The sequence below is a fragment of the Pipistrellus kuhlii genome, unplaced genomic scaffold (genome assembly GCF_014108245.1).
Source record: "Pipistrellus kuhlii isolate mPipKuh1 unplaced genomic scaffold, mPipKuh1.p scaffold_m20_p_13, whole genome shotgun sequence".
NCBI lineage: Eukaryota > Metazoa > Chordata > Mammalia > Chiroptera > Vespertilionidae > Pipistrellus > Pipistrellus kuhlii.
This window is the reverse complement of record NW_023425438.1, coordinates 10817475-10829685: the sequence shown is the minus strand read 5'-3', so window position 1 is coordinate 10829685 and position 12211 is coordinate 10817475. Positions and strand designations below refer to the sequence as shown.

The window sequence follows — 12211 nt, the reverse complement described above, 5'->3', positions numbered from 1 at the left end:
CACATTCCAGGCATTCTAAGATTCAAACATTTCTTGAAAGAAATTCCTTCAGGAGGACTAATAGAAGGACATCCTATATAATATGCAAATTGTCCCCTCAGGAGTTTGACCACATGTGCTGACCATGAGGGGGCAGTGCAGAAGGAAGGAAGGCCCCCCGCTGGCAGCCAGCAGCCCTGGGAAGGAAGGCCCTGATTGACCCTGATTATCAGCCAGGCCTAGGGACCCTGCCTGTGCACAAATTTCGTGCATCAAGACTTTAGTAGGATATAAGAAACACTGATAAGCAAAGAAGCCAACAAACTTTAGGCACCTCCACTGCAAGATTTTTTAGATATTTACAACAATATACTATATTTTTCCCTAGCTGCTATTGTCTCTGTTTTCTGCTTTTTTGTCCATCTATTTGCATTTGTATGTACTATTAAGGAACCCAGCTTGCAGCACCACCCACCCTCGAGTTGCCTAGGGATATTTTCCCATTGATTTTTAGAGAACATGGAAGAGATAGGGAAAGACAAACAAATATCATCCTGAGAGGGACACATGGATTAGTTGCCTCCTGCATGAGCCCTGACCTGGACACGCAGTGCAGCAGCTCCTGTGGCCACTGCTGGTCCAGCCCTGCCTTGCTCCCCAGGCCCACAGCCTGCTGGTATGGCTTTGCTTTGCTCTTTGACCCCGAAGCCTGCTGGTCCAGCCCTGCCTCACTCCCCAGGCCCTATGCTGGTCTGGTCCAGCCTCCGTCTCCCACCCTTGAAGCAGCCACAGCTGCTGCTGATCAGGTTCTCCTCCAGCACAGGCACTGGGAGGCCCCTACTGCCCGACCCTGATGCTGCGCTTGCAACTGCTCTTGTCCAGTCGACTTATTACAGTGTCCCGGCCTAATTTGCATAATACTTCTCGATAGATAGATAGATAGATAGATAGATAGATAGATAGATAGATAATTACTGGCTTATTTTATCCATGGTTCAGGCAAAATTTCTGAGACCATCTTATTGGCTAAGATAGTTTATATGCTTGGGCCAAGCATTTCATGTTCCATAGACTGTTGAATAGACTTTAGATTGGCTGACTTCAGTTAGGTATTTACCACAGTATTTCTAGTAATTTCTGGCCAGGGAGGGATGGCTGGTGGATAAAACACAACTCTTTTAGGGCTGCCTCTTTGGTGACAAGGTTGATTTGCCTAGAGAAAAGGAATGTGATCACAATGTATATGTGTTTGATGAATATGTTTATAGTCACTGCACATTTTCTCTTTTAAATAAAATCTAAAGAAGTGGCTAACATTGAAAATAGCTGTTGAATTTAGAGATTGAGTAGTACAGAAGTAGAATATTAAAGTCTGCTCATATACATGATTTGAGAACAATCCGATAGTCTAATATTTCTTGTAGGTAGCTTGGTTAAAATACCTATTTAATTATAATTGTTAAAATTTTGGTTGAGTTATTGATAATATTAGGGAAGGTTTTTTTCTTTCTTTGATATTTTAATAGCTAGGTTTGGCTTGAAAAGAGGTTTTTGAGAATTTAGTAAACCCCAGAATTTAACAAACTCCTTTAAGAATATTTTCTGGTATGTGTGTTAATTTAACTCAAGATATGTGCTGAGTTTAAAGTATGATATTCTTATTATTGTAGTAAATCATAATAAAACAAAAACTGAAATATTATATTCAGTAATATGGATGTTGGCAATAAAATTGTATGTAAATGCTTGTTAAATTGATCCTAGGTTGGGCCATGCAAGCTGCTGCCTATATCTTCATTCATAGGAAATGGAAGGATGACAAGAGCCATTTTGAAGACATACTTGATTATTTTTGTGATATCCGTGAACCACTTCAACTTCTCATATTCCCAGAAGGGACTGATCTCACAGGTAAGGTAGCCTGCGTTTGGATTACAGAATTTTAAAAACTGAAAGGAATTTAGGAATTATCTAGTCCCATGGTTGGCAAACTGCGGCTCGAGAGCCACATGTGGTTCTTTGGTCCCTTGAATGTGGCTCTAATTAGTATATTAGCTCTTTACTAAATTGGATTAGTAAGTGTCCTGAAAAACAGAACCAAAAGGGTGTGTGTGTGTATAGAAAGAGAGAGAAGTGAGGTCCACTCACATTATGGAGGGAAATCTGCTTTACTGAAAGTCTACTGTTTTAAATACTAATCTCATTAAAAATACCTTCACAGAAACCTCTGGAATGTTTGGCCAATTTGACACATAAAATTAACCATCACAATTGGTATACCATAATTTTGGGTTGTTTCTCTGATTTGGAAAGATTTTCTAGGTTTTAACAAATAGAACCTTACATGCAATTAAGCACCCTTGAACATAAAATTTCTTTATTTATATTTGAGTGCCTGGAGCTTTATATACAAAACAAAGTTCCTACTTACATAAAGCTTAAATTCTATGAGGAAAGTTATATAAAAATGATAAGTTAATAAAAATATGTTAGGTATTCATGAAGCTGTGCAGAAAAATAAAGATAAGAACAGAGTGATAGAAAATGGGGCATAGTGTGCTATTTTTATAAAAGGTGGTTAGATTTAGGTAGAAACCAAATGAACAAACCAGAAAACCATGTAGACATTGGGGGAGAAGGCATTCTGGGTAGAGGGAAGAACAAATACACAGACCCCAAGGTGGGAACATGCCTGGCTGGTTTGAGAACAGTAACATGGCCAATCCACCCATTGGAGTGGAAGCAAATGCTGGCATTAGAGTGTTTCAGGGAGTGAGCTGACAGGACAGGAGGCTGTGGTAAGAAAGAGGGGTGCTTGTGCAGTTACCAGTAACCCCAGAGTCTGGGTGTGGGTAGCTGAAGCGGGGATGGAGGGAAAAATCTGCATCTCTAATCTCTCTGTCTCATTGTTTCTACCTACTCACATTGTGATGGGATGTTTTAGAACTACGGTATTTGGATTTGTATGAACAGTCTGCAACAGAATTCAGTTGGTCTTCAGTTCCCTAAAGTCTGTGATGAGCTGGAAGAGCAAACTGAAGAGTAGTTAACTACTCATCCTTTTAGTGTCCCTGAGCTTCCTCATCCCATGTAAGCTGTCACTAAAATAGTATTTTATACTCTGTGCCCAGAATATTCTCCTCAAATGAATGTGAAAGGAGCTTACTACTTTTCATGTTTAGGTCTTTACTTTTGACTTGCTGGGAAACTCTGAGTATTTAGTTATTTGTCTCAATTTCTCATTTATTTAAAAAAACAATAACGTATCTTTTATAGGAGTGTTCTTTGAATATTTTGAATCCATATCTGGTGTTTTTAGGTATGGGGGACTCCGTGGTCTTAAATTTACTCCCAGGAAAGTTGTGTGTGTCTATGCCTTTTTCTTATTTCTTGGAATAGTTATACATTTCAGGATGCAGCTGAAGATTGCAGGTTCTAACATCTGCTGTCATCAGAAGCTATTTCATGATCTCCTCCAGGGGTTGAGGCCAGATTTCTGAACACTTCACTTTTTCCAAATATATTTGCTGAATCATGGGTTTGGTTCTTCTTGGAACTTATAAAGTTATTTCATGGAATGGAAAAAAGTTTTTGCCAACAGTTAGAGCACATACTTAACTTTGTAAGTGTACTCAGCCAAACCATGTTCAGATGTTTGTACAGGATGTGCTAATCATGTGCCCAATCTGTTGTGGAGTGGTTTTGGTTAGTAATATTAGCATGCTCTGAGCAAGGAAGATATATCACTTTGCATTAAAGCCCTAAATTATTGGGTTGAAAAAAAAGTTGATATATGTTTGGCAGATTGCTAGTTATTTCTTCTGTATATCTAAATCCCTTTGTTTTATTAGCATCTTATATTTTAGTATTTAAGTTTTATTAACTAAAGACTATCTTAAGAAAATTTTCATTTATTAGGATTTTATTTCAGTATTCACTGAATATAGACTTTTGTGAAATCTCTTAAAGAATTTTAAAGATAAATCTATAAATCATTATAAAAAGGTTATTAATACCTTATAAATTTTTCAGAATTCCAATAATTCTCAGATCTTTTGTAGGGATTTACTAAAGTGTTTATATCTTCTCATTTGACTCACAATACTATACTATACTCAGTAATTACAGAAAAATTAACTGCCATTTTTATTATAGAAATTCTGTAGTGTTTCCTTACTTCAGATTATCTCCCTTTATTTTATGGCTTCTAATGGTCTATTGTTTTGTTTAGAAAACAGCAAGGCCCGAAGTAATGAATTTGCTGAAAAGAATGGACTTCAGAAATATGAATATGTCTTACATCCAAGAACTACAGGCTTCACTTTTGTAGTAGACCGTCTAAGAGAAGGTAAGTACCCATTTCAAAGTGGCAAAAATTGCTAACCTTTATATATACATATTCCTTTAGAATTTACAAAGCACTTCTTTATATTTATAGAGATACCATAATGAGATATTATATTTTTACACTAAGTTGAGCCCATGTATTAAAATATTATATATTCTTTAGAAATATAAAAGATATCTTTAAAAAAATAAAAATGTTCCCCTCCCTTTTTAGAATAGACAGAAAAATGATATCTACAGTTAAGCTATCATTCCATTTTTAAATGTTCTCAAAGCAGCAAAACTGTCTTGAAAGTATCATACTTACACTATAATTCTTTATAGCTTAAAAATATTTTTACATTTATTAATCCACTCCAACAAATGATTGTGGTTGGTAGAAAGGCAGTGCAGTAATGCTTCTTCTATTTTATATTTAAATAAAACTGGCATCTAGGGTGGTTAGTAAAGTTTTGTAGGTCAGAGATAGAACCTCATTTGTCTGCTTCCTAGTTTATGGCTCACGTTACTACCTCACACTTGCTTCTTCTAGAGCCTTGTCTATTGAAGCAGCAGTTGCCAATTGGTGGTCTGCGGACCACTGGTGGTCCGTGAGGTCTGAAAGGTTGGCAACTGCTGGTTTAAGGAAACCTTTGGAGCAGCGGTCACCAACCAGTGGTCCAAAAGGTTGGCGATCGCTGTGTTAAAGGGACAAAGTTATTCCATTGATGATACTGTACCCAACACCCATTTAAATGCTTGAGTTTTTGATGTTTTTATGTCAAAAACTAATTGTATATTTTACTATAGCTGCAGATTTGTATATTTATATTAATGTGTTCGTAAAAGGAACTATCCAAAAACATGCTGAAGTGTTAATTACAATAATTTTACAAAAACAATTCAAAGCCCAGAGTCACCTAGCAGAAGAAAAATCTTGTTTGCATGTTTCTGCTTTCCACTCTAATTTCTGGCAAACCATATTGTATAATGGTGACATCTATGACAAATTATCACTTTAATCTGGCAATTGCTTCCTTGTCACAAAACTGCTTATTTCTAACATGAAAGGCCTTGAAACATTATGTAAGTATATGTAAGTATAAAGTTCTGTGTTCTTTCCTTAAATGACATTGTTGTTTCATTAGGATTTAATGTGCTTTAATATATTAAGTCTAAGCTCAGTTAATGCACCCTGCCAAAATGAGGCATCTTTACAGCTAAGTACCCATGGTTTTAAAGAAGTATACAGTCAATCTGAAATTACAGTAAAAACTGAAAATGTGGACCCTGTTAGTTTGTCTTGCTTTCAGGATTCTGTGTTTATAGATAGTATGAAATGGATGTGTGGGCTTGATATTTGTATTGTGTATGAAGAGCAAGTGTCCGTCCACTCATAGAACTCATAGAGATGCAGCTCTGTGTTCCCATGACAGGCATGGGAGGCACAGAGACACTAAAGCAGTGATGCTCTTTTCCTTTTTCTTCTTCTTCTTCTTCTTCTTTTTTTTTTTTTTTTTTTTAATGTTGTACCACTTATTGTGGTTTCCAGTTCAAAATCCCTCTTCTCATTTGATAATATGTTTTCTTATTTCTTCACATAATCTGGTATTTCATGGTATTTAATGATATCATTGAAGGTATTTCTGATATCATGGAACACATCTCCTGGATTTCTCTGTTAATATAAGTATGCTGTTAGAACACATCTTTTGCTAATAAAGATCTTTATAAATGTAGGCAGAATCATTGAGAGCTTATTTTATAGTGGATAAAGATATATCTATAGTTCTGAAATCTGGAAAATATTTTAGTAGAGAATTGATTTATCACTGTGCAGCATATGATTTACTTAGTCATCACTCAGAGTACTAGTCAATAACCACGTGGCAACTGATGCCCCGCCCCCCACTATGTGCCAATAAAAGACACATGTCATGCCCTAGCTGGTCTGGCTCAGTGGATAGAGCATCGACCTGGGGACTGAAGGGTCCCAGGTTCAATTCCAGTCAAAGGCACATGCATGGTTGTGGGTTTGATCCCCAGCAGGCAACCTATCAATGATTCCCTCTCATCATTGATGTTTCTGCCTCTCCCATCCTATCTGAAATTAATAAAAATGTAAAAAAAAAACACCAAAAAAAACCAAGACACATATTAGATGATTCTATTTGCTGCAGTTAGAAAAGTAGAATGGAACCTATTTACTATAATAATAATAATAGAAATAATAAATATGATGACAATAATTATTTTAGGAACAGCAGTTAACATGTATTGAGTATTTGCTAAGTACCAGGCATTATGCTAAACATTCTGCCAATTAATCCTCACAACTCTACTTAATAGTTACCTATTGATATTTAACTTGTAGAGCCAAAGTGAAACAGAAATTAAGGTGAAGCTCATCAGAGTTACGGGAATATGATTTGTGTGACTTAGTAGCCGTGCTCTTTCTACTATAACATGGTGCCTTTCATATTTGTAGCATGATTGTGTTAATAAAGCACCTTTGTAATAATAGTGATATGGTTTTCTTCAAGAAAATATTTTTAAAAAGGAAAAAAAAGCCTAAGTGGTCATAAGATCATAGAGGGATGGTGGTCACAAGGGAGGTGATTATGATGCTGCCTGAAATGACAAGGGGAGATGACAAGGGGAGCTGGCACAACCTAAGGAGGTGTCAGGTGGAGAGTGAGGGCAGCTCTGCTTTAGGCAGGGGTTTGGGAAGGGCTGGTATCAGTAAACAGAAAAAGTTTCATAAAAAATCAGGAGTGAGGGGATCTTAGAGGTCACCTAGGCCCGAGTATCCTTTTAGAAAAGGAATCTGACTCAGAAAGGGCCCAGCATAATTTTTTGGTCTTTACGCCGCTGAGATCTGCTTCTGATAATTTGAAATAGAATTGTACACCTAAAACTATATAACTTTATTAACCAGTGTCACCCCAATAAATTCAATAAAAATTCCAAAAAGAAGCTGCTGTTAAAACAAATGACCATTAGAAATAAATACACTAATGAAATCTTGGAGACCACATACTAAAACCAATTACCATTAAGTAACATCTTTATTGCTCACACCTATAACTGAAATCAGTGTTGCTGACATCCAATAGTCAGCACAAATGGGAAATGAGAGGTGTATGACATTAAGAAGTTAAGGATAAAAAGTCTTACTAGGAAGCAATGGATAAGAAAAAAATGCAAATTCTTTCTGCTCCGAGAAAGTTTGTGATGACCTAAGAAGGAGATGCAATATACTGAACATAGACAGCTCAGTCTTTAGCAGCATGGTTAGATTATTTAATTTCTTGAACTTTTTGCTTTGTACATAACTATCCAGTCTGTGTCTCCCGTTGGCTATACTGTGGGGAGTAAAGATGGCCAGCAGCCACCACTCTCTGTGGCTCGGCTGCACTTATCTTAGTTGGTGTGTCCCCTTCTTCCCCCTCCAGGATTGCATTTCAAAGATCCTTTCTAACAGCCAGCATGTTCTAGGAGGCCAGGAAGAAAGACAGACAACTATTACTAAAATATTGGGTGCACTAAATGCCATGTACTCTGACCTTTTCATGTGACTTTTTATTGCTGGAGACTATTTATGAAATAGGATAAGACCTTTCCCTTACGTTAAAAAATGTAATTGTACAGTATATTTTTGACATTTGCTAGAATATTTTTGGAGACCGTTTTACATTTCCCCAAACTTGCAGATATCTTTGTAGCATAGCAGTTGACCCTCCTTGGGGCCAATTTTGCAAAGAATGAACCTTTTCTCTGTTTATGGTGATGAATAGAATACAACAAAAGCTAAGTGAAATTTGGATACTGATAAGTGGGGAAAGCATACAGATCAACTAAAAGACTTGGTTCTATGCATTAAGAAGCAGAAATGAATCAAATTTACTTTGGCAAAATTATGCCAGACCATCTGTCAAAGACCTCTTTGGAGTCACTCATGTTGAATTTTTGAATACCATAGTACAGCTTTAGATAATATTGTAAATGGCATTTATATTGGTTTTTCTTTGTTCTCGTTTTAGTTCATTCTCTGCCTTCTCTCATGGCAAAAAAAATCTTAGATACTCACTTTAAGACAGATCTTGTCATTGATTTAATTTTTAAAAAAGTTGTGATAGCCTTAATGAAAAATGATAGAAGCCCTATGTTCTGTACATAAAAGCAGCTATCTAACATTTACCAAGTACCTACCTATGCCAGGCATTGAGTTGTTCACATGTTTCTTTCCCCTACCCATATGGTAGACCTGCCCAGAACCACTCTCAGACCTGCTGAGTCACAGTCTGGTGGTGGGGTCCTGGGCTCACAGGTACCCCAACAGCCACTTTCACACAGATCACTGCCCTAGATGGTGGTTTGCATCGCACTACACTCAGGAGCTGACTCACTTTAGCAACTTGCCCAGGGTCAAATGGCTGCTAAATAAAGGCACCATGACTTAAATCCAGGTCTGTTTGATGCCAAAGTCCACGTTTTTTCACACTTTGTAATATGTTAACAGTTTTTCTGTTGCAAATACTATAAAAATGTCATCTTGTTTTTCCCCCCTTCTCTTTCTAAGATTTCTCCTTGGTATTCTTAGCTGTACTGCACATTTTGTTAAGTGGGAAAATACATTCAGGATATCCTTTTGGTAAGATTTTATTTTCCTGGATCCTCTCTTTACCAGCTTCTCCTCCATTTCTCTAATCCTTAAAGTAAAACAAAATTTAAAAAAAAAATGCTGTTCAAACTGTCTTTTCAAATTTTGGTTCTGTTCCCCCCCCCCCCCCCCCAACTTTCAGAAAAAAATAGGCTGACAACTTGATTTTCTCACACTACTCACTTCCTACAAAAACAAAAGATATTTAATTACTATAAAAACAACATATTTGTTGTTTAAAAAAGGAACATTAATTACAAAGAAAAAAAAGGTATTCATAATCATTTCAATCACTTCTCAGAAATAGCCATTGCCTGCTTTGTGACACACAGTTTTACCATGTTTTTATTTTTATTTTTTAATTAATTTATTTATTTTACCACGTTTTTAAATAGTCAAACAAAATTGGGGTCAAAACAGATATTTTGTTTCATAAAGTTTTTATAACTTACTGTAACATACACATTTTGTTGTTATCCTTACATAATTTTTATAGGTGTGATATGTTAATGTATGCATGATAGTCTTTCAGATAGAGTGACCAGTGTTTAATCCCCTATTGTTAAAATTGTTTCCAACCTTATTAATAATACCAAAGCTTGCATGAATATTTATATAAATGCCCACGAGTGTGAAAGGTAGCCCTGGATGATGATAAGTGCATGTCTTATGGCAAATAAATAAATTCTCAAAATATACATTCTATTGGTTCTATTATCATTTTCATAGATGAGTAAAAATTATATACACCCATTTTACTCATTAAAAAAGCTTGTCTGTGCTTAAATATCGATGTCCTATTACAGGGTTTATATTGCTTTCTCAAGTAACCTGCTGAAAAATGCTGATAACTGATACAAACTATGTTTATTTTAAAATCCCAGAATTGTGGAAGAAGCTTTGTAAGTAAGATTTGTGGCACTGCCTTTGAGTGATAACTCTCTATAGACAGTAGACTGACTATAAAGAATGTTGTTACATACACTAAAATGTTCTGTCAGACTTCCCTCTGAAGACAAAAGATGCCCGTAGTTCTGTTGTCACGTGTTAACATATTATATTACCTAAGTGACAGCTACGCCCTAAATTTTATGTTCTTATAATGTTGTTTTGGAGCATAATATAAGCGTTTCAGTGCATGTGAAAAATGTATGTAACAATATACTTTAGCTTCCTGTTCACATGAAAATCAAAATTTATTCTCACTGAAGTTGAGATGTTGGCCTGAATCTACTAGTAAACCCTGTGGATCCTTGAATCCAGAAATTCATCTTAACAGGAGCCCATGCTTGTCTTTGTTTTTTTCTAGTGTACAATTTCATTGTGCATATATTACATTTCTTTTTTGGGTTTTTCCAAAAAAGCTATACCTTGTTTCTCCTTTATTCTGGGCATGTATCCATTTCATTATTTATAAAGGTTGTGCCTTTTCTCTTTTGGCTTTATAGATTTTTTTTCTTCCTTATTTAAAATAACCTTTCTGTATTTTTCCCCCCCAGTTGCCAGGACCTTTTCTCTTAAAAATAAATTGGTGTTTGTTTTGTGTATTGCAAGGGTATAGTTTAAACAATATTGACCTTGCTGGGGTGTGTGTGTGTGTGTGTGTGTGTGCGCGCGCCTACAAAAGCAAGTTCATGTGTCTACATTTTAAAAATATATTCTGATAAAAAGTCAATCCCATAAGAATATGAAACTAAATACAGAAATTCTTTACTTTTAATGATGAAAATTGTTTGAACAGCTTTCTAAAATGAACATTTTTCCATTTTCTGCATAATTATATTTTATATAGATTATAAAATAATATAAAATTGTATGATCTATATATATTATTGTCTGTGTTCTGTTAACATGGGAACTCTACACTGATCATTTAATTCCTGGAAGCACCCAAACTCACTTTGTCATAGAACCTGGACTGAGTAGAACAAGCCGTGGTACAGTTATCATAAGCTGGCTGCCATGTACTGCATGTAGCACAGGATGTTGAAAGTATGTTAGTGACTTTCCAGTTCGCCTGCTTTCTCCTAACAAAGTCAAGTAAGAGAGGAACGCATACATGTCCTCAGTGGCTTTAATTCCCTGCACAGAAACTATTACACTTGACCACATGGAACAAATTCCAAGTATTGTTCTGCCTGGTAAGATGACTGACTTAGAGAAGCTATCAGATCATACACAAAGCATGCATAAATACACAGCATGCCTATGTTAGTGTATTTATCTTGTGACAGTTATAACTTAATGCAAATACTTTTTATTGTGTGTTAGTCATCTTTTTTATGAGGAATGATAATTTAAAGAAAAATTAAAGTAATATGACCACTAACATACATTTATTTCTTAATCTTTGTTTTGTCAACTACCTTTTCTAGTTAGAGTCTCATTTGAATGGAATAACTAATAGTAATCTACAATGTGTTGGATTCTTTTTATCCTAATATTTTACATGAAAAAAATTGCTCTTACATCTGATAACAAGTGTCATGTTTGTGCCATTTGTCTTTTATTCTCTCTGTTCATGTTCCATGTCTATTTATGGTGACCAAAATACTTTTCTAACAAAAACTTGGGCCCTGGCTGGTTTGGCTTAGTGGATGGAATGTTGGCCTTTGGACTGAGGGGTCCCAGAATCAATTCTGGCCAGGGGCACATGCCTGGGTTGTGGGCTCGATCCCTAGTGGGAGGTGTGTAGGGGAGGCAGCTGATCAGTGGTTCTCTCTCATCATTGGTGTTTCTATCTCTCACTCTTCTTTCCTCTCTGAAATCAATAAAAATATATTTTAAAAAAACACGGGTGATTCCTTTTTATTATATATAACACATTTTAAAACGCTACAAAACACTGAGGATTTTTAGACTTCTAAAACAACCAGCCTTGGATACTGTGAAGGTGCTACACAATTTCTTAGAGGCTAAATTTGAGAAATTTGTGTTGAGCATTATTTGCTGTATCTGCATGTTAATAGCTGCTTTCTTTGAAGTGATTGATTTTATCTGCCTAAACTGCCCATTCTTTGGATTACTTTTGCTTTGTATAAATGTAGTCTGAAAGTAGTTTGGGATTCCATTTAGAAACTTCGAAAAAACTTTTGAGAATGTTTTACAAAAGTTTAAAAATCCTGTACTCATAGTTTATGATCCACATCTTCCCTGTTTCCTCATAGATTTGAAATAGCCTTTAGCAGAAGATAAAATAAAGAAAACTTGGCTCACTGTACCAAAGCCAGGTGTTCAAGTATG

At 35.8% G+C, this 12211-nt stretch overlaps 1 protein-coding gene across 6 annotated transcripts in view; it reads left to right on the top strand.

Annotated features, from left to right (window-relative positions):
* The window catches only part of LCLAT1 (lysocardiolipin acyltransferase 1), a 158042-nt gene that overhangs the window by 117862 nt on the left and 27969 nt on the right, over positions 1 to 12211 (top strand). For all 6 annotated transcript variants that reach the window (XM_036434861.2, XM_036434865.2, XM_036434862.2 and 3 more), the window contains 2 exons: positions 1744 to 1890; positions 4211 to 4327. In XM_036434861.2, coding sequence (XP_036290754.1) covers positions 1744 to 1890; positions 4211 to 4327 — 264 coding nt within the window. The remainder of the gene's footprint in view (positions 1 to 1743; positions 1891 to 4210; positions 4328 to 12211) is intronic.